At 47.7% G+C, this 25,675-nt stretch overlaps 1 protein-coding gene across 1 annotated transcript in view; it reads right to left on the bottom strand.

The window, feature by feature from the left end:
* Positions 1-20,889, bottom strand: part of PARVB (parvin beta) — a 50,844-nt gene extending 29,955 nt beyond the window's left edge. The window contains exons 1-2 of the mRNA XM_027730172.2: positions 20,623-20,889; positions 1,372-1,461 (exon numbers count right to left, since the gene is read on the bottom strand). Of these exons, the coding sequence (XP_027585973.1) occupies positions 1,372-1,461; positions 20,623-20,737 (205 nt within the window). The 5' untranslated portion in view covers positions 20,738-20,889. The remainder of the gene's footprint in view (positions 1-1,371; positions 1,462-20,622) is intronic.
* Between the last annotated feature and the right edge of the window lie 4,786 nt (positions 20,890-25,675).

The raw sequence follows: 25,675 nt of genomic DNA, 5'->3' as shown, positions 1-25,675 counted from the left end.
ATCTGCCACTTCTGTGAAACGTTAAAGTATGTTTTCAAAGCCTGTGACTCCATTCCTACAGTTTGTTTGCCCTCATGTTTAGGATGACAGCCAGCAGCGAAGCTTTTGAAACTTTCATTCTTCATGGACGTGTTTTTATGCTACTGCAGATGTGGGTACCAGTATTTAGGACGCAGCTGGAGCAAGCCTCTTGTTTGAAATTCTGCTGCTTGCTTTTAAGTTGCAGGTGCCTCCCTGAGCCCTTCCTTTTAGCTCCCTGAGTAGCCAAGTGGGAGCTGTGATCCAGGTTAGAGCTGCTCCTTTCAGTGGCACTGCACAAGAGGAACACAAGGATGGGTGGCAGTGGCACAGCTTCCCGGGGAGATCCACGTCTCTTCAGCTACATTATTATTGATGGACCCCATGGATTTATCTTTAATTGAGTGTAGACAGGCCATATGATGTCATATTTTCCTACTGATTTCTCAACTCCTTCTGCCATGACAATAAAGGAGGGTGTTGGTATCACCACTGGTCAGGCCATTGCCACACTTTAAATCCTGACCATGACCAGCCTGAAGTGACTTCCTATGGCAGTGCCAGACTGTTTCCTGCTGTAACATGGGAAACATGACATTCCAGACTGACTACACCATCTAACTGGTTGTCTCAGACTTCACCCACACATTTGGGTTCAGTATTTTCCAGGGCCCCTAACAGTTATTAAAAGAGCAAGGCCCTGCTATCTGAACACTGAAAAATTTCCCTAAACCTATGAAAAACTCTATTGCTGTTTTTTTAACCCCCGTTCCTTTACTTCCCCATTACTGCCTAGGATGAGTCAAGCATTCTATCACAAGGAAGTGACACCCACTACACACCCAAAATACTGTTAACCCTGAACAGTGTTTGACCCACACATGATTCACCACAGAACTCAGGCTGAGGTTCACCAGTGATCATGTCTCTGCATGACAAGCCTTCAGGAGTGGTCCTGCATCTTCTAAACTCACACACAGCTCTAGTGGCATCCAGAAGAAATCACTGGAGACACCCCTGACAGACAGACACACACACACACAGAGCAGTCAACACTTTGCCCACGTCTCAGAAGAAAAGTACTTTGCATTTCCTCCTACTCTCCTAATCAGAAAATCCAAATGACTAACACTTTTCTGGTTTTAATTTAATTATTTGTCTCCATGACAGCTTGCTTCAACTAATTCTGTAGATCAAGAGACATATGGCCAGGGGAGACAAGAAGTTTTAAACACTTTTTGCTGTTAAATTATGCTGTTGCTCTTGTGGGGACTCAGAGAGGTGGGATGGGGATGGACACGGGAGAGAGTCCAGAAACTACCTTAGTCAAGGTCTGTAGCATGAAAACTTTACCTAATAGTGTATCTTCTGGATGGATGTCCACGGTGCTTGGGTTCATTGGTGCATTGATAGCATTTTTACCTTCTTCTTGGAGGTCACTCACTGAACAGAGGGGAAAAAAACAGAGAGAGAAAGAGTGTAATAAATGTAAAGTTGGAGGACTGGAGTACTCATAGTAAAAGAAAACATCTGGTAGATCCATTTCAAAACAGGACCACAGTTTATGGCATGAAGAACTGCAGCCACAGTGGAAAATAAAATCAAAGGAACATCCTTTTATAGCTTCCCATTAAACAGAGCTAGCACACCACTGGCTGGAAACTTCTTGCAAGAAACCCAATCCTGTGGTAAGAACAAGCCCAGGGTGCTTGTTTCTCCCCAAGGAAGGGGCCCTATTAAAGCCTCAGAGCTTCCCAGGAAGACCTACCAAAATCAGGGTGAAAACGTATTTAATTCCAGGATTTCCACAGGATAAAAACAGATGTACCACGATCTGCTGAGCACAAATCCGAAACTTTTTATTTCAAGCTTTCGTCCTAAACCTGCAACTCTCATTTGGGAAAGTCAGGAAAGTACTCTTCATAAATAAAATGGCTGTTAAAATACTTCCCTACATCCTGCCACATGGGAGGAAATGAACTTGAGGACAAGAACTGAATAGGTCTTTAGTATCTTCACAGAGCTTGACAGTAAGAAAAGCAGCAGCAATGCTGGAACACTTTTACACTTTCCAAGGTACATCTCCCCCTAAATCCAGATAACATTTATTATAAGCCAGGACACTGAAATAGATGCATGTGAAATAGGAGATACAAAGACAGTTCTGTGTTAGGATGGGCTAAAATCATTTGTGGCAGCATTTGTGGTATTGCAGTCTCCTTTGGGAGGGGCCAAGTCCAAACTCTCTTCAGGGAAAACAAGGACTTCCAAATAAATAAGGTTTGCTAGACAAACTTTTCTCAGGAAAAATAAAAAAGGAGGAACAGTTAACTAATAGTGACAGTATCCCAGCAAGCTCTTCCTTCCAGAGCAGTCACTATTCCCCTTTCCCACTGGAAAATCAAACTGCAGGCATGCAGCCTGCAAAGGTACAAAATCCTGCATGAGGACTCGCTTTTTTCCTGGAAAACACAGGGATCCTACTGCCACAGAGGAGGACAGGGAAGAAGAACACGCTGCAATACCCACTCCTTCTCTCACAGAGAACTGAAACAGGTGCTTAAAACAAGTTACCACGTCTCTTAATTGCAGCCCCAAAGAGGTTACTTAGTTCTGGTTTGCAGCGTGACACTGAGCATCACTAAAATCCTCAATTATGACATTCTGTCCTCATGTTCTGCAAGCAACAAACACCAGCCTCACATTTTGAGAGCTGATGGTCTATGGACCGTGGTTCATGAGGGAAAGGGGGTTGCCAGCTCTTTGTGCTGTACCTTCTGCAGTGAGAACAATTACAGACAGAACGCAATGTCTGCAGGCTATTTAACCTCCTGATTAAAGATGTTATTAAAGAAATTCTTAATTACCCCTTTTCTGCACTCATTCTCATTTTCTTGAAAAACTCTACAAGCAAAAAAACAGTCAGGGAGCAAAGAGGCCTCATGCAATAGATGAAACCAGCTCTAACAGCCTTACCCAGGACACCCAACCAGAGCTTTCTCACCCCAACAGCTCCTACACCGTGATGCCAACAGGGACACAGTCACCACGAGGCACAAGAAAATTCATGTGGGAACTGAATAAGTAAGATTTTTTTAAACCTTGCCAGGACTAGAAATGCCCAGGCTTATTTTGGAAGTATCAGTCTTGTTTCTAGACAAACTCTCTTTTCATTATTACAGCAGGGCTGTCATTCTGGGAATGCCAAGTGTTCAGTAAGTTCAGGTCGTCATCATCATCCCTAATGCTGTGCAAATGCACAAGAGAGCTGCTAAGTTCCTCTGGGCAGTGGATATGAACAAATGATGCACTCATTTCAAGCCAGAACACTTTTAAAATGCAGCTAAACTAGTTTTATTCACAGAAGCTCAGTCAAGGTGATACCCCTGCTCTTACATCTTAATAGAAAAACTATCTCTACTCCTCTTAACAAGAAGTCCTTGTTTCTGAGCAATTTACTGAACTGAAAGAAAACATGAATGCAATTTTGTGTATTAAGCCCCCTATCCCTCAGGATAAGCTACATATAACCCCTGTGGTTGCCTTCAGATCCAGCGAGGCTGGGCCAGATCCCATAGGACCAAAACATCCTTTCCTGTTGCTGCTGGCAAAGCAGAGCTCTTTCAGCAGAAATAACCTCCCAAAACGTGCTGCCCAGGGAGAGCTGCTTGCACAGAGCCTGCACAGACAGCTCGTGGAGAGATTCCTGCCACAAAGGGAACTTTCCTACCTCCTTTTCTGCGCCTCTTGCACAGCAGCCCGGCCATCCCGGCCCCGGCAGCACAGGCAGGTCACAGGGGAAGCACACGGGATGTCTGGACACTGATGGAATGGCAGCAACTGGATAACAGGGACTGCCACCCCCAGAGTGCCAAAGCTCTGCTAATTTGGGCACGGTGACACAGGAGGAGGCACTGAGAGAGGCTCCCAGCTGCTGGGGGAAGGGGGGCCAGCAGGACACGGCGCTTGGCCACGGACTGCCAGCCAGGAATCCCTCCCTGTCCCACTGATAGCCAAGCTCCTGCCTTGGCTCTTAAGCAGGCACCTCAAAGATGGTGTTTTCTCTGCAAGGAGCTTCCCAAGAGAGTAATTTCCACCCTCTGGGGTTGGGTTTCCCACAGGTTGCCCCAGGAACACACAGGTTCACAGAGCAACACCGGCACACAGAGAAGCACCTGCACACAGGGATGTGAACCTGCCAGGGTTCTCCCCATCTGCAGCACTCCAGGACTCTTTCACTCTGCACTTGAACAACGTTGAGGGGCTTTTTCCCTGCTCACTCCCCCCCCCAGTATTCACTTATCACTGCTGAGCAAAGGAACAGAAGCAGGAAAAGGAAACTGAGCCACAACGCTGGAAAAAAGACCAGAGAGCCCACAAATGAGCAAGGGGAGGCAGTTAAAATAATGGTCAGGATGGAGCAACAGGTTCATTTCTGAGAAGACCCTGATCAGTATTTTAATGCAAATTTACAACAAAGAATGGCTTTCAGCCCCTGCTTTCACCAGCCCAAAGGTACTATAAAATACTATGGCCATTATTCCTCCTCGACTTTGTACTGGCAACAGTGGCTCTGCTGTGAGGTTTATCCATGCAAGAGGGCATTTGACTGGTAGAGCAGAGCTTGCACAACAGGTTTTAGTCAGGGCAGGTCCCACATGAGCTATTACTGCTCCTTGCCCACACTCCACCTGCCCATTCACAGGGCTCCTTCTCTTCCCTTTCCCCTCCCCACAGGGAACATCTTCCCCTGTTATGCTGGTACAGTCCCTTGCTCTCTGACTGAGATTGGTGTAAAACACTTTTCTCTAAAGCTTGATCATTCCATCTCAGATCTGTCAGAGGAAACCTGCAGCAAAGGGAAGCAGGAAGGGGAAGGAAGGTGAGTACAGGCTGAAGCAGCATCACTTAGTCAAGGACAGTCCCCAGCAGAACCTTTCCAGCATCTGTTGCCCCTGGTGGGTTTGTCTGCTCCTGCTGGTAATGTCAGGGCAGAGGAGTCCCTCAGAACTGAAAGGAGCAGTCCCAGCATCCAGGGAATGCTCTCCTGCCCATGACAAGGGTTTGCCCTCACCTTGACCCATAACACAGACTCTACAAAATGGTCAGGGCCTTAAGGTAAAACTTGCTGATGACCTAAATGACTGAGCTGGGAACTTACACAGGGCAAGTCAGGTGTAACTACAGGCACTGAAAGACGATGCCTTGGAAAGGCATCTGGCAGAATTAGCTATGATTTCTCCAGGGTGTCTGCAGACCCTCCCTCCCTTCTGGCTGGAGATCTCCTCTCTGAGCAGATCCTCAATCACCAGGCAGCACCAGCCCCCTGAGCCATTTCAGCACCCCATCAGCCAGCACTACCAAAATCCAAATGTAACAAAGGGACGGGCAAGTGGCCAAGGCTTTCAGAAAAAAACCCACATTTTCCACTAGAATTACATTTTCAACTAGAAATTTAAATTCACATGGAAAAGGTCGCTTCTCTACCGGCCCCCAGGAAAGCAGCAAGGGCTCCTGGCAGCCCTCAGATGTTTTGACAATCTCCTGGCAGTGTCAGCAGTCAAACATGGTTTAGTCACACTGGAAGCTGTGCTGGCCTTTCAAACAAATTAACAGAACGAGCAGATCACATACACATGCTATAAAACACTACATCTGTAAGCCAGGCAGGCTGTCTCAGACCATGGGACTGCACACAAACTGCACACAACAGATGGAATTAGCTGAACAAAGTTGGAAACGCCACCAGAGCTGTCAAGGACTTCCCCCAAGTCAGGAAATGGCCTTTAAAGTCAGCAGGAGTGCTATAAAAAGAGAAGACGTCCCTGCTTTCTCCTTTTTAAAAGAAAGCAAGCTGATATCAAGCTTGATCCTTCCTACCTTCACTATTAATAATCTTAGTGGAATTTTAAAAGGCACCAACAACAGCAGAGTCCACTTAAGTCTTTGCCATCCACTGCCTTGTTATTAAAAAACTGACCTCAAGCCTCTGTGTCTCACAAAAACAGATGGTAAATGCTACTTAATTTTAGATCTGGTTATTTCTGACTGCAAGGCTGGATCCCACCCCACAGAAAGCAGCAGCTGTTGTGACAATGATCATGAGCTTCTGTACATGGTGCTCTCCTTCTCATTCAACCAGTGCCGAGCTTTTATAGGATGCACTCTCATCTCATGATTAAACCTGAATTTTGGGAGCTATCAGACTGCTTTGTCACCCTTGGCTCCACTACAGATGATTTGCTCAAGCAAGTTTGTCACCCTCTTTGGTGGAGCAGCACAGATGGGAAACGCGCCTGCACAGAAGTTCTCTTCATCCCCCAAAGTCTCACTGCTTCCCAAGTTTCCCTGCTATTCCCAGAGACAAAACCGTGACCAGCTGCACTTTTCCAGACAGTGACTCACCTGCCTACAGCTCATATCCTAAGAGTTCAGCTAAGCATTCCCAAAATAGAAAGCCCATTCTCCAGACCCTTCCTGCCCCTTTCAGACCAGTGACACGACCCTCCTTCACTCACATCTCAGGAGAGATGTGGACACAGGACAGATCCCCCTCATGAAGCAGCCAGACCTTGCCTAAAATATCAGGTATCAGCTGGAGCTCTCACTTCCCATGGGAAGTGTCAGACCAGAAGGCAACAGGTCCTTGGTGAGTAAAGACCCTGCAGTGTTTCCTAACCTGCTCCTCTGTTTGCCTGCCACAGACCAACACACCCAGAATTTCCATCTGACAGCTAAAACTCTTTCAGGAAAAGTCATCTTTAAAACTCAAAAGCCTTCCAGGAACACTTAACAAACGGAAGCTTTACAAAAACTGGCATTTTTAAAGGAAAAACCAGCCCCGAATATGCTGCTACACTGAGATTCTTTTCTAGAGACAAACCACACACACACAACTCACCAGCGTGCTCCTGCATTACTAATCACATGTACAAAAGGCTCTGAGATCTTTTGACAGAGACTGCAGGAGAAACACAAAGCCTCCATTAATTATAATAGAGAATTAATAATCTCAGGCAGATCAAAAGCAAGGACTTGACCAAATCCACATAAAGGCACTGTATCAAGGGACTGCATTCAAAGCAGAACTGTGGTAATAAAGGAAATTATTTATATGCCTCAGTAGACAGACAAAGCACTCATGACTACCTGAAGAAACAGAAATACCTAAAAAAGGAGAAAAGTAGAGCAAAAGGCAACTTTTAGGAAAGGGCTGTAATACAGAGAGCTATGGAACTAAAGCTAAAAGTCAAACTTGGGATTCATCACTTTGCTGTAATTCCCTGTCTCTCATTTCTTTCATTATTGCCTCAGGCCATAGCTGTTCATCAGGCAGGGAGGGATCCAGGCTGCCAGCAAAGGGACACTCCAGACTTCACCTCAGTCCCCAGCTGCCACTCACCCCCTCCCTTTTGCTGGCACTGGTGGCTGCAGAAGCCACATTATGGCACAGAGTGGGGGAGACAGTGTGCCTGAAAACTAACCAGGGAAGAAAGGAAAACAGTAGAAAGTTAATTTTCACTGTGTAGACACACACAACGCTGATGCTGGGGAAGAAAAAAAAGCCATCAAAAAAACCCACAAACACCCCCAACCAGCAGAAATAAGTGTCCACAAACTACCTATAATGTTACACCTACAAAAGTGATAGGTGGGGATACTTACCCCTTACCCAGCCCTCCCAAGCACTAACATAACACACATCACAACTCTACAGCTTTTACACTCCAGGACATGAACTGAGCATACCTTTGGCACTTGCTTTGTCCTGAATTCGTAAACAGATTGCTTCAATCCTGAAGTTTTTTGACTGGGAAAAGCCAGGCAAGAAGTGCAGCTTGAGAGAACCCTAAAAGCAACTAGGGAAAGCTGCACTTCTCCCTCTGCCCCCCAAGTTCTACTTGAAAATGGAGAAAATACACTTTCTCAGCCTCCCCCTGGTTACAATTCCCTCCCAACACGCCAGGCAAGGGTCATTTATTCCCACAAAGCAATGGTGGACGTTCATGTTCTCCCAAACACACCACAGGAGCACCAGGACAACTTCCAGCTGAAAGAAGGATGTGGAGTCAAATCTGACGTGGGGACAGAAAAGGTCTGACAAGAAAAGGAAAGGACTGAAGGGGACTTCAAGCCTGAATCCACCCACTGTAGAAAACCTGCAAGGCATTTTAAATTTACTGCCATCAATTCTCCACGAAATACTGTATTCTATATACACTCTTCAAGGTTTTTGTGTACTCCCACGTCTGAAGCTGATGGGCACAAGCAGACAGGGAACAGCACATCCATACGGCCCAGGAACTCGGTCTAGGATCCCAAATGAAGCAGGCTCATTTCCACAAGGTGCCAAGCACCAAACAAGACTCCTTTGACCTTTAAAAGCAACTTCAGAAACCAGAATCAACTCACTGCCTAAGGTATCCATATTTAATGGATGCAGTCCAAGCAAATCCCCAAGGGACAGAGACAGCAGGAGACTCACTTCTGAAGGCAGTGATGGCAGGTGAGCACGAGCAGTAATAGGAAGTCTTCTCCAGTTCACAGGGCAGAGCCTGGCAGGCAAACTTCAGGCAAATGGAGAGGAGGCCACCAGCTATGACTTGCATTTCTAAGAAAGCAACTTTTCTGCTTGTGCAACATGACTCTACAGGAAGAACAAAGCAGCGATAAGTGGTTCTGCAGACCACAACAAGTGCATGTGCCCAGGCACTGGAGTGGCCCAAACGTCACCCAGAAAGACAAGGAACACCCTGAAAAACACTCACATACAGCAACTGTATTTGCAGTTGAAGGTTTGCTGGTAAATACTATTTTCCTGTTCAGCTGAGCACAGGACCAATGGAGGGACAGGCCGTGCTCCAGACTGGAAGCTTTAATCTAAACACACTCAACAGTTTTCAATGGACCATACACTGCAGTTGCTCATGCAAGGAGTTTTCTCAATGCTTTCCAGACATGTCATATGGGGAAAATTATTTCACTAGCTGCTTTGAGCCCCAGAGGAGCCTGCCAAGACAAGCACTGCAGCGATAAGCACTGCAGACCTCACAGTACAAGAAAGTCTGGAACTCAGAGCCCCCAGTCAGATAAAAGCCAGCCCACGAGGGGAAGGTACAGGGAAGATAGTGGCTGCCATAAAAGCACTTTGATGTTTAACTCTGCCAGGTTTAAGTCAGAAGTAGACACCAACGTGTCCTAATGGAGCTGCTGAACACTGTGTGGGATGAGTGGAGCCCGAGCCTCCAGATGCCATTCCAGTCCAGTCTCCCAACAAACACAGCCCTCAAGGGCTATCAAAATGCAATTATGAAACAACAGCCAGCCAAAAATCAAATCAAAACAAGTCCAAAGCACGAGCAAATGTTACATTTCACCAAGTACCAAAAAGCCCTGCAGGTGTTATTATTCCCTTACTTACTCAGCACCCCGGAGTTTTACAGGATTTGCAGTACTGCCTTTTCTGTGGTCTCTTTTTAAGCCTTTGCACTGGTAATACCAGGTCCTATGAGCTAGAAAAGGTGGGGTCTCAGTGGTGCTAGACATCTCAAAGGCTTTCAAGCTCAGTTACTGGTGAATCCCAAAACAGCTTTCTAACTCCACAGCCTCTGGGACTCGCCCTCACTAGAGAAGCAGCCAGAGCAGCAGCACAGTGGAATCCATGGAATCTCTCCTCACTGAAAGGTTAGACAGGCAAAAAAGAGAGAAAAAAAATACTGTACTCTTACTAGTACCTCAAGTCAAAGCGCTGTGGTGAGAAGCACAGTCCCACTGCACAATGCTGCGTTCCCATGCTCATAAATCATCAAACCACAGACTTCACGCTAAGAAATGTCCTGACTCCAGCCTTTGGAGGGTCTAAGATGCCAGGGAGCCACATAAAGATCAGTGGGCAATTCAGTGTGGAAAGGACCTCAGGGGTCTCCAGCTGAACCTCCTCCTCATGGCAGGGTCAGCCCTGAGATCAGACCGAGTTACTCAGGGTTTTATCGCATCACATCTTAAAACCTCTAAGAATGGAGGCTCCTGGCATCCTGTCCCACTGCCTCACAGTCCCCAGCATGAAAAATTCCCCCCTTTGCCCAGACTGAACCTCATTTGTTTCAGTTTGCAGCTGCTTTCTCTCCCCTGTGCTTGGTACATGTTGGTACCTGTGAAGTGTTTGTTAACACGCAAATGACAGGAACTGAGGGGTCAGAAAAAAACAGCTGGAAAAGCAGCATAAAACAAATACCTTTAACGTCAAGAGTCATGCCCAGGTCTAGCAGAGCTCCCTAGCCTTCTAAATCCTCTTATTACTGATATCAGCAGAGCAACACCCACCACAGTTTAATTTCCTAAACTGATACAAAGCTCAATGACACTGAGGGTCCAAGGAGATGGTTTAAACTATGGCCCCTCACTGTGTAAATGCAGCTACAGCTGCACTGCTGCACTACAAGGGGGGGTTTTCAAGACAGGAGTCTCTTCAGGCACATTGTAAGCGCTTAAGAGGGAATTTCTTAGTCTGAACCTGCGTGAGCAGAGGAAAAGCAAGCATCCAGTTAGGCAGCAGTGGAAAGGCCCTACCAAGGTCCAGCTTGCTGCATTAGATAAGGTGAGTCATGATTGCTTCTTCCCTTCCACATGCAAAAATAAAACCACATCAGTTTGTGTGGCAGACAGCATCAGATCTGCCATACAGGCATCTGCTTTGCTTCTGGCACAGCAGGGCCATTTGGAGCATGACAATTAAAATCCAGTTTCCCAATGCCAGGGCTCCATTACACGTGCTTATTTAATTAGCTAATTTAATTACCTATCCTTCCAGTTGCAGAGAATGATGAGGGAAGTAACAGGAAGAGCCAGTAGGTCAATACCTGGCTCTGAGTCTGGTATCACAAGCAGAATTTTGGATTTTTTTTGAACATGGGTCAGTTTACGTGACACACATGGGGTGCCCCTGTCTCAAAGGGGGAAAAGGATCCTTGCACAGGAGTTAGCAAGGACCCCTGAAAGAGAGAGGGATAAGAGGAAGGAAGGAGAGGTGGTGAGGTTGCCCTGTAGGTGAGGGAGTGTTTGGATTGTGTAGAGCTTAATGATGGTGACAAAGTTCATGGGCAAGGTTCAGGGGGAAGGCCAACAAGGCAGATGTCCTGGTGGGAGTCTGTTTTAGACCACCCAGCCAGGATGAAGAGGCAGATGAAATATTCCATAAGCCTCTAGGAGAAGTCTCCCAACCACTGGCCTTTGTTCATGTGGGGCACTTCAACTCACCAGATGTCTGCTGGAAACACAACAGAGAGGAAACAGTCCAGGAGGTTCCTGGGGTGTGTGGAAGAAAACTGGTGAGGGAGCCAACTAGGGAAGGTGCCAAGCTGGACTTACTGCTTGTGAAAACAGCGAGCTGGAAGCAGGGCAGGCACCTCAGGAGGACTGCAAGGATGCCATGAGGTTAAGCAGGGAGAAAATCAGAAGGGCCAGAGCCCAACTGGAATGTCATCTGGCTACTGCCACGAAGGTAAATAATAAATGTTTCTGTAAGTGCATCAGCAACAAAAGGAGGGCTGAGGAGAATCTGCACCCTTTACTGGATGGGATGAAACACACAGCAAGCCTGAGGAAAAGGCTGAAGTACTTAATGCCTTCTTTGCCTCAGGCTTTAGTAGAATATTAACATTATAGATTTGGTCTGCCAGGGATCTTGACTCTCCACTTAGAATAATGGAACCTTTTAGGTTTGAAAAGACCTCTAAAATCATCAAGTCCTACCATTAACCCAGTGCTGCCAAGTCCATCACTAAAGACTGAGGCAAAGAAGCCATTTCTTGCACCCTGCCTAATTTTCCAATGGAACCAATTGGAGCCAACAACACTGGGAGCCATGCACAGGGAAGAAGGTAAACAGTAATATCGAGGTACAGTTCTGTAACCCTATTCCTGAGGGAGAATGTTAAGCAGCAAATACAAGCCTGGATGTCCTGGTACTTTCTCCTATCATTTCTGAAGAAAATCCAGTCAGTTTTGCAAAGCCTCCAAATCCATCTGCTGGACTAGGAAAGCCAGAGAGCAAACAACACTATTCTATTTTAACATGACAGAAGTGTCTGCATCCGTTTAATGGCACACATACATACATACATCTGCCAAACAGACCTAGTGGGACAACACTTTCTGAGGATCACACATTTTTCTATTTAGAGACAGTAAAAAAGACACCACGCCTCCACACAGACATCTCCTCAGCCAGTTCTCAGTCTCCTTCCTCACTGCAAATAAAATGTGCATGAAACCACCTCAGCTAATTAAAAATTAGCAATAAGACCATATGGCAGCTATAACGGAAAATGCACTATTTCTTTTTTTCAGTGGATTTCATTATGGTTCAACCACGCAATTAAAGAAGTCCTAAAGAAGGAACTGGAATTCCAGGAGCCAGAACAACTTACTGGTTTTATAACCAAAACGCAGCACACATTGGAAAGAGATTTTATAAGAGCTTTATCTGTTTGCCAGACAGGTCTTGGGGACTGTAAAGAAACCTCTTCTGACTTGGAGAGGCAAAACTCAATTCCCAGTTTGCTCACCACTAGCAAAGCCAAAAGCAGAATCCCATCCCATGGCCTCCCCTCTCAGCCTAAGGGCTCTGGAGAGGGGTCTGCAGAGAGTGCATGGACACAAATCACGGGTACAGGGGTTATAATTAGAACTTCATTGTGACAATGTATGAAGTGACAGTGATTGAAGGGCCCAAAGTGCACAGAGCCACTGCTCTCAGCCAGCACGTGCTGCCAGGTGTGCTTGTTCTCTCCACATCTGGCTTTCAGAGCAAGACTTGAGCGGATTCAAATTACAAATCCATACGTGTCAGCCACAATACCTTCCCAGCTAAACCAGACATGCACAACAGAAGCCACCAGTTTTGGGCTGCAGCTTTCTATTTGGCCAACAGAACAGTACAAATTAGGAAGTCTGTACCTGGGCAGAACATTCCTCACCCGGAGAGATCACTTGGCCCAGGAGCTGTGCAACACAGAGGCTCCTGTTCCCACCCCCTCCATGCTCTGCCCCCCACCAAAGACAAATGGGGGTCACTGCTGCTCACACAGAACTGCTGGTTTAGATCCCCCTCTCCTGTGCTGGTGGGGATGGAATTCCCCACCACCAAGCAGCCTGTCCTGCAGATCCAGAGCCAGGAACTCTTCCTGAAGGCAGCCTGGAAGAACCCCTTGAAGAGCAGTGCTCTGCCACTGATCACAGTGCCCCTCCTTCCCTTCTTCCCCCTGCTCTCACCACACTTCCCTCAGCCCAGGGCAGAGGTGCCAAGGCATCCTGTGACAACCACCAGGGGCAGGTGCACCACAGCCACCACAGAACCACAGAATATCCTGAGCTGGAAGGGACCCACAAAGATCATCCAAGTCCAACTCCTGGCCTTGCACAGGACCATCCCCAACAATCCCACCCTGTCCCTGAGAGCGCTGTCCAAACCCTCCTGGAGCTCTGGCAGCCTTGGTGCTGTGCCCACTGCCCTGGGGAGCCTGGTCAGTGCCAACCACCCTCTGAGGGAAGAACCTTTTCCTGAGATCCAACCTGGATGACCTTCAAGTGGTTGGCTCCTGCAACAAAAATACCCAGATCCTGTTAGCTCATAGAACCTGGAGGTGTGCTGAAGTCATGATTGCTCTAATGAGCAGAGGTAAGCACAAGGAGAAGCCTTTGGGAAACAGGGTTTCCCTTCCTCCTTCCTTGCTGTCCTCCAGGTCTCCTGAAATGACTGAGAGGAGCTCGAGGGCTGAGAAGAGAACAAGACTCAGGGTTGAGAAGGCACATCCAGAGTGTCCTGCATTGCCAGCAGCAGCAAGGGGGACAAGAATCACAGAGGGGGATGTTACAGGTGAGGCAGGAAACTCCTTCTCCTTATGACGTGTCATTTGGCACCCAAATCCCACATGGGCAGCTCTGAAATACCAGCCGTGTTGGCACTTCCACAGCCCCAAACTGGAATCTGTGGCCATGACACTTGTATGCACAAGGTACAATTTCCTTCCCAGCTGAACAGCAAAGCTGGAGCTGCTGAAACACCAACTCCTGCAACCAGCAGACTCTGCCTGGTGCTGGGTTTGCCTCAGACCACACAGCCCTGGATCCCGCAGCAGCAAGTTGTTCTGACACGCTTTTGCAATGGAAGGAGCTTGCCAGCTAATCTCCCAAATCTATGAACATCAAAGCTCAAAACTCGACAGCTTCATCTGTTCTCAGATCAGCTGGCCTGTAACAGCTCTTGAAGTACATAAAAAGGCATTTAGCACTGTTATGCATAACTATACCCAATCTTCTGTACCTCTGTATTGCCAATGTGCAAACCAGCAGGATGCATTTATTTATATTAACAAAGTGATCTAAATATCCCAACTCTTACAAACACAAGCATGTTAATCAGTGTGATTAATGTATCAATGACAATGCACTGCAGAACACAGACTGATCTCCCTGCACAGATCCACCAGTGAGATCAAGAATCCCTCCTTCATAACTTTCCATGAGCTGTGACTTTGCAGCTCCCCCCACTCCTATCACATCCATGTGCAGATCTCCAGAGTCTCACAGGGCTCACCCACACACTCCCTGAAGCAGAACCAGCCAGCTGCCTGCTTCTAGAAGTCCCTTCCAAGGTATCATAATTAATAAACCCTCTAAAAGAAATTAAAACATGTATCACTGAACAACTGCTTTGAAATAAGGGTAGACCTTAAGGAGAAAAGGACTGGAAATCTGGTTTTGGAAAATTGGAGTTGTTGATAACCACCTCGCTAAGGTTTTATGATGGAACATAACTGTTCTTACAGTGACTCTTATTTTAATGATTGCGACTCTGGAAATAAAACAACTTTTGAATGTCTGTTTTTCTTAAATGAAAGCAGGTCACTTTCCTCAATGCACTGCTGAAGAGCCGTGGAGCTATTTTATGGGTCTTGCTGCATCCTGTCTGGAGGAAAACTTCCAGCTGTAATTCAAAAGTCTCCTGTCTCACCAGGAGACTGTGCCTAAAGCTGTGCTGGCTGAACCAGCCCAGCCTAGCTGCAGCTACAGGAGGAAAATGTGGGGTCTATTATTCTGTTAAAAGGATCATTCCTGTGCATGTGAAGTTCCTTTCACTTGAGATCCTGACACAAACTATATTCCCAAGACAGCTGGGAACAGTCAGAACCCAAGCTGGCACTGCTCTAGCAAGACTGAAACCAGACCTGGTCAGAGGGACCTGAGCCCTTCAGTGGAAACAGCAATTACGTACAGTTCCAACTGGAAATTTAGGTCTGTTTAAGTTAGTGGTAGAAAGGATAACAAACTGAACTTGAAATATGAATCTGCATATGTTTGCACAGACTTTCTAGGGATACATGCACATATCTGGGGCAGCATGTAGCTTCAATGTAATTACATGCAAATTCCTTTCTTAAAGGGCAAGTAATTCTGCTTAACCAGCACCCACCTCATCTTCTGTTTGGGTATTTCAGCAGCAGTAGCACATCACAAAGCACAAACACACTTCCTCAGTCCAGTATCCTCTCAGACTGCAGCAAAGGTACTTGTGTGAAGCAGGACCACAGAAATACACCCCACACACTTTGTCTCTCCATCTGACTAAGAATTCACTGCCACACACCATGAGTGTGGAAAGTAAATTAAGAAGACGGTGAGCACTGACACCAGTCTATTAAAAGGAAGAGCCTTACAAATACACTGAGTGTCAGGTCAGGAGACAGTGAGAAGCAACCAGCTGAAGCTTATTTCAGGTTGCACCTCAAGGGTCTGCGAGAGACAGATCTGACATGAAGTCTCCTCCAGTTTAATCCTGCTGTTGATCTCATTCCCAGTGTTCTGCCCTCCAGAAAGCCCAAGTGATTCAGGCAGTAGTACAAGCAGCCCCACCTGAACAATCTGGAGGTGGGTTTTAGAGTGTGCAGAGCTGTGGGAAACAGGCAGATTATGCAGCACCTTTGCCTAAGGATGTGGCACCAGAGACAACCCAGGAGATGTATGGATTCTTTCCCTGGCTTTGCCAACAGTTGCCAGATGACCTTGAACAAATCACTTCCTCACCATCCCCCTCTTCTCCCTGCAAAATAGAGGCAGCACCTGCCACCTTTCTCTGGGAGGAAAACCCTGTGAAACACACCCCTATCAAGCCATTTACCGAGCTGGTTGTGCCCACAGGCAACTGCAACAGTGAACGTTGTGCAGCCACAGCATCTCACTGATACTCTGACCCACACACCCCGGGAACAGCTCTGTAACCTCCCCTGGTATGGGCAAAACTTTCCCATTATTCAGCTGCTGTTGCAATAATCCTGCCCCCAGCAGCACTGTCATCTCTCTGTCCCTTGTTCCCCTCTCCTATTGATTTCCTCAGGCACAAGTATATGGCTCTTCCCTGGAGCAGTTTCCTCACCCCTGAGCCCACCCTCAGTCATGTCACTGGGACACAACACGAAGCAACTGAGTCTGTTGTATTCCACTGACTCCTCCATAGAGGCTATATATATATATACACACACACATGTAAATACGATAATAGAAAGCTTATTTAGCCAAACACCTGCTGCCCAGATCTTTCACACAGGAAAACAAAGCCTTTTGAGTAGGCTGGGAGTGAAGCAGCAAACCCTCTCCTTTATTTCAGCACAGCAGCATCACTCTGACCAACAGGAAAAGGCAGATTTTTTCAATTTCCTTTTGCAGATGAAGATGAAACACAGCACTGCCCTTCACAAGGTCTGAAAAGAAGCTAAGGGATCATCAAGCTTACAAACTGTATCCTGCTCTGGGCCCTGCCAGCACCCCTATATTTTCCTACGGTATTTAAAATAGATTTTGGAGAACAGGTGGCACACCTTGAAAGCCCAAGATCATAGAATCACAGAATGGTTTGGGTTGGAAAGGAACTTAAGATCATCTTGTTCCAACACCCCTGCCATGGGCAGGGACACCTTCCACTAGCCCAGGTTGCTCAGAGACCTGTCCAACCTGGCCTGGGACACTTCCAGGGATGGGGCAGCCACAGCTTCTCTGGGCAACCTGTGCCAGGGCCTCCCCACCCTCACAGGGAGGAATTTCTTCCTAATACCTACTGTAAACCTCAGATACACCAAGACAGAGCCATGTAACACTAAGATCAGGTAAACATAGATTTTTGTAGATTTTCCCACAGCCTAAAAGGGGGAGAAGGAGGAGAAGGAAAAGCCAAGTGGTCGCAGAGCACTGGAAGTGACACATCCCACTTTTCTAAGGATGTGTGTCATGACTGATTGCAAGGTTAAGAACACACATCTCCATGCAGTGCTCTCCCCTGGCCTTTCTCTGGCCAAATCCCTCCCATGTGGGCTCTCCAGTAGCATGGAAGGGTTGAGCTCATCTCCCCCTTTTCCTGCTGCAGGACTCCACTAAGGTCCTGCATATATATAGTATAGATTTGTTCTATACTCACTTGTGACCCACTTTGACACAACCTGCAGCCATTAATGACCACCAAGACTTTTCTCTCAGGGGTATTTTTAGCCAAACTACGGGTTAAAAGTATTCCTGGGAAGGAAGAGGAAGGGAGGAGCCAAACAGACAGTGAGATCACTCACTCCGACTTCCATAGGAAACCAGGGTAAAAACAGCCTCCCCAGGAGCAACAGGGGCTGCTTTCTGTTGAGTCAGGGCTGCCTAAAAAGTCTGTTCAGCCATAAAAATTCAGAAACACAAGATTAAGGTGTGATAGTGTAAAGCAGAGGTTTGAGGTAGAAATTCAAAGTCTTCCTCAAACAATTAAGCAATGTATAGAATTTGACTTAAAACACTGATGAATTTGACCAGACCCTACCCCAGCTACTGACACCCACACAACCTGATGCCATATCATCCTGCTAAAGCAAGAGCTGTTTACACACTGAAATACATATTTCAAAGACTGCCACAGTGTCTATCACCAGTACTTCTGAACTTTACTTACCCTCCCATCATAAAGCAAGGGTAGGCTGCCTTGATAAGCCTAATGAACCCTCCTCTCCCAACACAGCCTCTCTAAAAATACATGGCAGCATGTTAGCCAAAAAAAACCCCAAACTTAAATTTAGTTGCTCATGGGTTAGTAATCCCATATTATGGATATTAATTGCACGGCTCCTACCTGTGATTAAAGTAATGGAAACCACGTTAAGTGGCAAAGGAAAATGTCAGGGCCTGAGAGCTGCACGGCTCACAAGTTGTGCACAAAAAGGGAAAGGATTAATATAAGTGGGTTTTAGCTCTTGCACAGACCAGGTTAAAGGTCTTTGTGTGAATACAGCTGGGACGGTGAGAGCTGCAACGCGACGGGGAAAGCAAACAGAACGTACAAAGAGCCTGGGGCGGGTTTGCTTTGGAGGCAGAGGAGGCGAGAAGCGTTCTGGGCTGTGGCAAACGAGCAGGCAGCATTCCCACTTGCCGCTGTGGAGACGGCAGGATTTACTCTGGGAAGATCGCTCTGACCTCTGCTGGTTCCCTCGGGGAAAACCAGCAGAAACCCGGAGGGAGGCAGGGAATTCCCAAGGGCAGGGCAGTTCCCAAGCACGCGGGACACACCGACCACAGGGCTCCTACATGGTCTGTCATCTCACTCGGATGAGCTTAAACATAACATAAAAAGGTTCATTTTCTAGCCCTGAAATTCGCTCCTGTGGCTGCCCAGGTCCTGCCACGAGCCACGGTCCTCTTCTGGACCCAGCAGCTCATCACTGCTTATCCTTTGGCCCCCTCCAGTTCCACAGCCATTCCCTGGACACCTTCAGTCTGAGAGCTGCCCCACAAAGGGTGAAAAGCCGTTTTCCCTCACAACGAAGGGGCTCAGCCACCTGCAACACCACAGGATGTCACACCCAACCAAGCAGTGGCTCCTCGGGCTTGCAGAGAGTCTCTCCTCCCTTCACATTTTCATACTGGAAGGAAAACTCAAACTAAAAGCTGCCTCACATGTTTCAGTTTCCTGCCCACCGCCCTGACACGAGTGTGACTGTCATGCTTTTCATCACCACAGAGGTGGTTCCCCACTAAGCAACCAAGATGAGCCCTCCCACTGCCAACAGGAGCCGTGGCCACACTAGTAGGTAAAATAACAGGTAAACTCAGCAAAAAGTCTGGTTGGCCCCACTGAAAGCAGTCACCTCAAAAACACCACCTAGTAATGCTGAAATGTCTCATTTAAGGGACATTGCCAACTTGCTTCAGCTCAGAAGCCACCTCTGAATTAAATCCTCTCTTTCAGATCATGTGCTCGGCATCCCAGCTGGAGATGAGTTTTTTCCACCATCTTCCTTCAAAAGCAAATGAGATCATCTCAGCAAGGCACAACTGCTTCTGCTGCCCCTCAGCAGAGCCACGTCAGAGAAACTCCATTAGAAATAGATAATGAAGGAAATACCAGTAAGCCACACCAAAACAGCCAGCAGAAGGAAAGGGAAGCAACTCACAGGTCTCAAGGCGTAATATTTTATTATTAAATATTAAAAAGCCGCCTCATAAACGCTGCTGGCAGTTCATGGACTCAATCTGGGCAAAACATGTGCTCAGCAGCCAGCTGGAAGGAGGCTGAAACTTGAATTACATCCCTACACTACACCCATCAAACACGAGAACAAAACCAAGCCAGCAAGTCAAAAATGCATTAAGCCATGAGGCAAGGACACCCAGATTTCCAGTGGGACACCCAGATTTCCAGCTAGCAGATGGCAGGAGCCAGGGGATAACACAGAGGAAGAGTTTCTCAGCAGAAGCCAGTATGCGGCCAGTCGGGGAAGCTGAGGAGCACAGTGCACACCCTCCTCGGAGGAGAAAGGTACACTCTGTGTATTCGGGGCCGGACCATCGTTATCCAGCCTGGCGGCCAGAGGACCCCCTGTCTACACCAGCAGCACCAAAGTCGTGTAGGTCGAGGCACGCGGTGCTATCCCTGCCCAGCCCCGGGGAGAGCGGGTGGCTCTGGGGACACCTCGCTGTGCCCACGCCAGGCTGTGCCAGGGCACAGTTGAGGAGGGTGCTCAGTGGGAGCTGAGCTGAGCCCCCCGATGTGGGTGCTGCCCGTGGGGCTGGGGGAGCATCTCCCTGACCACGCACGGTGTAAGCGAGGAATTCCCGTGAGGAATCCCGGCCCTCGAGAGCGGGGTGGCTCGGCTGGATGTGCCTGGTTATGAAAATCAACTCCGGGCAAAGAACCAGCACAAAGCCCACGGATGAAGCGGACCTGCCACGACGCACAGGTGGGACTTCATCGTTCCTTCAACTCTCGGTCCAGGGAAAAAAACGACGCCGGCGGTCTCCCCGATCAGCGGGAGTTTATCCGGCAGCGGGTGCTGGGGTTCCCTTTCCCAGCGGGATGTGCAAGGGGGGCCGGGCAGCGGCGGTGGGAGCGGCCGAGCCCGATGAATGGCCGCTCCACACCGGGCACTTCCAGGCGCCGGGATCGCCCGGGCATCCCGGTCCCCATCGCCGGGACCCCCCGGCCAGGCCCCGGTCCCGGTGGGGCTGCGGTGCCCCGAACAAAGCGGGGCTCCGGGACGGGACAAGGAAGCGCGTCCCTCCCTCCCTCCCCTCCGCCGAGCTCACCCTCCTTGGCTTTCTTCTTCCTGGCCAGGGTCCCGCCGAGCTTGCCCAGGAACGACTCCTCTTTCTTCATCCTGTGCGGCCGCAGCGTCGGGGATCGCAGGGGCTGTGCGGACATGGGGCCGTGCCTGCGGCTCTCGGGGAGCCCTCCCTGCCCTGCCCGACCCGCCGGGGGCTGCCGGGCCCCAGCACAGCCCGGAGCGGGGGATCGCCGAGCGGCAGAGGCGGGGGAGAGCGAGCCGGAGCTGGGGGCGGACCGGGAGCGCTGCCGGCGGCCACAGCGCCCTGCCACGGCCGGGAAGTGCGAGGGAGGCACTTCCAGACAAGGGACACCCCGCCAGGGGCCGGGGGCGGGGAGATGCCCGAGCACACGCACACACACCCCGAGAGCCGGCACCCTGCTGGAGCATCACCTGGAGCGTCGCCTGGAGCATCTCCTGGAGCATCGCCCTCCTGCGGGGCACCGCCACGACCGCAGCGACCGCGCCGAGAGAAAGTGGGTAGAAAGAAAAAAAACACAAAACAACCAACATCGCAGCAAAGCAGAGCCTCAGGTCTCGTCACAGCCAGTTCTCAGCCTTTGAAAGTAAGATCAAACATCAAAGGACATCCTTTCTTAGGGAAGTTTTTACACACCTTCCACGTTTTGCAACAGTTGGACGCAGGTGAGGGCAAGCGCCCAGCGTGTGCCATGTGCCAGGGCACACTGTGGCAGGTCCTTGCTGGCTACATTCAGATTTGCCTCCTAATTTCGCAGCCATGTGCTCCTTCTGCGGGACTAGCCTGCCTCCTCGTCCTGGCATGTTGCCGGGCAGGTTTGGCATCTCCTTGGCGGAAAGGTCGAGGAGAAGGGGGGCCATGGGCTCCGTGTTTGCCAAGCTCACGGGTACTGAGGTCACAGGGGGATTGTCACCTCCTCCCATGCTGCCAACCAGCATGGTGTGTGCACAGAAACAGCCAAAACCAGAAACTTGGGCTTCATCCCACAGCGAGAATTTATTACTTATCATTTTACTGCACCCGGGAACACGATAAGGGTTTTGTGGAATACACATTAAAAACGGCTCCTGAAGAGTTTATACCGTTAGGCTCTGATCCTGTGAAACTTTAAGTTTAAGCCCCTGAAGTGGTCCCAGTGATTTTAATGAGGCTCCCGGGTCCCTAAAGCCAGGCACAACCCTTGGCCGTGCTCCCACAAGCAGCTCCCCTGTCAGCAGCCCTCATCCCAACAAAGAGCCACATTCAAACCAGCACAGCTTGGCTCGGGATCTGCACACCCAGCCTGGCTCAGGATCTGCACACCCAGCTCACAGGACACATTTTCACGCCTGACCTGACACAGAAGTAGCACTACAGGACACGTCCCGAGCACAAGATGGCAGAGACACTGTTCTGAGAGTGGAGTTTCACGAGACTTAACCCGAGCTCATCCCCTCTCTCACCAAGGCCTACCCTTGTCTCTCACCTCCAGCTGCTCTTTGCTTTTCTACGGGCACTTTGGCAGCTAATAAAAAAACCCAACCCAACAAACCCAACCCAAAATCAGCCAGCACAAGCTTTCCAGTGTGACTGGGCACAAAGTCACCCCAGGGCACGTGCCAGCAGGAGGGAAGTGCAGGGCACACATGACTAGGGCTGGAAAGACCCTTCCAAATGGCTTCTGGGAACCTCTTTTCCCTATTGAAAGCAATATTTAACACAACAGCTAAAGAAAGATTCAAGAAAACACTGCTTGCTCACCTGCTTTTCAACTTGGTTTTCCTTCTGCATTTGAACCATAGGTTTGGTTGCAGAGTCTATTTCTGTTGTGTTTTGCAAATCAACAGGAGAATGGCAAATAAACTGAGGGGTAATGACAGGTTTGGAGTAGGACCCGCAGCTACTTTAAATATTTGCCTTTAGATCTGAAGTTTATAAACATTCCTCTGGAGAAAGTAACCAAGAACCAGGAGGTGCTTTCTACATCTCAGAAGTCCTGCACTGCAAGGAGCTTGGACCAGGGTTTCCTCATCAGATTAGTGAGCAGAATTTCCACATCCATAATTTCCTCCAGCCCCATTACGTGTTACCACGTCATTTAAGTATCTCACAAAAGAATATATACTGTGGACTTTAACATAACCTGCTGCTCATTTCCCAGCTTCCAGAGGGTCCAGCTCCCAGACCAGATTGGACTGGAATAAAAATAACCACTTTGTCAAGTTTAAGAGCTGCACAAGCAGAAGATGGTGCCAGAAATCTTTAAGGGCTCATGTGATAAATTGCTGTCCAGATAGATTTGCAGTATTTGCAATCTAATATTTTGTTTTAAGTATGATTTCTTGCTCTAGGCACTCATCAATAAGGTATCCTAAAACTCACACAAAAACTAATTTCTCATTCCTTACCAAAGTTTATTTTTCCTGCTTTCAGAAACCAGTTTCAATAAGTGGAAATCCTGCTTCAGACACTGGTTATAACCTCAACTTCTCTTCCTGTTTCCCTGGCAAGCCCCAAACCTGCCAATGGCTTTTGATTCTGAGCTGGTTTTACTGCAGGATACAAGGAAGCATCCTGTGATCAGCACTGGAGGAGGGATTTTATAAGGGTCTGTCTGCACTGAGAGTTTAATGCCGAGCTGCTGCAGTGGCAGTGACCACACAGTCTTATCCCACAGTTCTCGCTGTACCAGGCACTGGGATCTCCTCCTCGGGTGCTCATCTCTTCCCAAACCAGCTCTAATTTTCTTTAAAGGTTACTGCTGCATGTCTTGCCTTGCTCCAGAAATGTTTGCCTTAACTCACAGATAACACTGCCTTTAAAAAGCTGTGAACTCTTTGCTATGCTGATTTTGGAATGCATGGAAAACCTAAAATTTACCACAGAGCGGTTTGTTCTTCGGCAGAACTACTGCCCCAGCTTTAGCCAAACAACCTCCTCCCTGCAAATACTTATCTTTATACCTCCCAGCAGGATAACCCTGTCCAGTGTTTGCCCATAAAGGCCATGATGATGACAGTTTTTTATTGATATTGCTTCTTTGGAAGAAAAAATAAATTGCATTTCCTGAAACAGCAGCCTGTTGCCCACAGCAAAGGCTTTCAGGCTGCAAGTGAGAACTTACCAAGGCTGGGATCAATACAAGTTACAAAACCACCTCTCAAATGATTCTGAGGTTTCAGGCCATACCTAATGAATGTTTTATGTTGATTTCCTGTGCAGGGGGGAGTTCTTCCCTGTGCTCTTGCTGGTGGAAAAAAGTGGATTTTGGAGGAATGCTCTCAAAATCTTCATAGAGTGGAACTTAACACCTGTGAGACCTGTGTGTACAATACAAACACCAGTGGCAAAAATCAACTCCCATGCAGCAAACTCCCATCCCAGACACAGCCCAGGCACGTCCAGAGGGAACAGCAGTCCCTGCACTTCCTTCCATGCCACAAGTTATCATTGCAGTCAATACATGAGGGAAATAGGGGGGCAGAAAAAGGGGAGATTAAAAATAAAGAGCAGCCTTAATTAAGCTGAAGAAGTACATAGAAAGACATTAATTGGTTAAATTGCCCCATTTCATTTCAAGTTATTATACATCCCTGCAAAATGAAATCATCAGCAAGGATGTCAACTGCATTGTGCTGGCACGAGACACATCAGACACTTTGCACTGAAAGTGAAGATTGTACCTGTATGAAAAATAACCTGGATTCATATGAAAAACACACATAAATGTTGATCTGCAACACGACTAGCAGAGTGGATATCTTCATTTCATAAAATGAAGCCTTAGATATATTTGGCTTCAAGGCAGTGTGGAAAAAGCATTTTATCCAACCTCTGGGGGGAAAAAAAAAACCCATAAAAATCAATCAGATCTCATACCTGACTTTTTAATGAGGTTGCAATCAGAAAATGTGTGAGTACAAACTGAGAGCAAGAAAGCAAACAAACTGGTGGACAATTTATACACACAACCCAAACAGCACATAAAACTTCACTGACTCCAGAACAGCACTCAGGACGTACCCACTTATAACCAGGAATCTTTTAATGATTGACATAAACCCATGCAGATAGGACATCAAAGTCAGAGGTGAATGGATCTGTCTGTTTATAAAGAAATGCTTCGATTTGTAGCTAAGAGGCAAAAGTATGTCAGCCCACTGCAAAGAAAAAGGAGGTTGTTCCGGACGAGGAGAGAGAGCCCCTGGCAACAGAAAATCAAATTACACTTCAAACCCACCAAAACAAAACCGGGAGCCTTCCTGAGGGTGGTTCAAACAAACAGGGCTCTTCTAAGTAGGAAATGAAGAGCTTTTATCACTGCTGTGATCAAGTGTGTGTCAGTGCTTAGTGATCTCTGTCACTGGCTCGTGACACAGCTGCTGCTGCCCCACGTCAGTGGCCTCCAGTTCAGAAGAAGCCCAGCAAAGTTATTTGTTTAAACCCTCCATCCTGAATGAGATACTAGCCCTCTTACACCCAGAAAATTCCCTCTGGTACCCTCCCTCTCATCAGGGATGAGATTCCTACATATTCCTAGAGGAATATATTCAGTATTCCTATGTGGAGTGTATAGTCACTAAGAAAACTGCCAGAGCACAAACCTGTCATTTAAGAGAATTACTTGTTAAGACTAAACTTAGTTCAAAATCTGTTTTTATTTTCAGTGCTGAGCTGTTGCTTTAATATTTAGCTGAACATTCCAAAGTCTGAATTCACATTTGCTCATTTTAACATTGCTCACCCCTCTTTTCCACAGAGGTTTCTGTTCCCTCTGCTTTAACCTTACAGCATTTTATACTGCTTTCAACATTTTGGACTACCTGAGATTACTGCAATCAGATGCACCACAAAATAATGATGACAGAGAATATATGGCCTCTGAAAATTCTTCAGGTATTGAAGCAAAGCAAAACCACCCTCTTTTTTTAAACTAGGAAATCACTGCAGTCTTATTATAACAACACCTGTACTGATTTTCTAAGATGATAGATACCTTATTGACACAAAAGTTAATTTTTCTTCCTGATCTGCCAGATAAATGAAATATGTTAGGGGATGTGTGTGCTGGTGTTTG

The sequence above is a fragment of the Pipra filicauda genome, unplaced genomic scaffold, assembly GCF_003945595.2.
Source record: "Pipra filicauda isolate LSUMZ 115617 unplaced genomic scaffold, ASM394559v2 scaffold292_size926685_pilon, whole genome shotgun sequence".
Lineage (NCBI taxonomy): Eukaryota > Metazoa > Chordata > Aves > Passeriformes > Pipridae > Pipra > Pipra filicauda.
The sequence above is the reverse complement of the archived record's forward strand: the minus strand, read 5'-3'. Positions and strand labels throughout refer to the sequence as shown.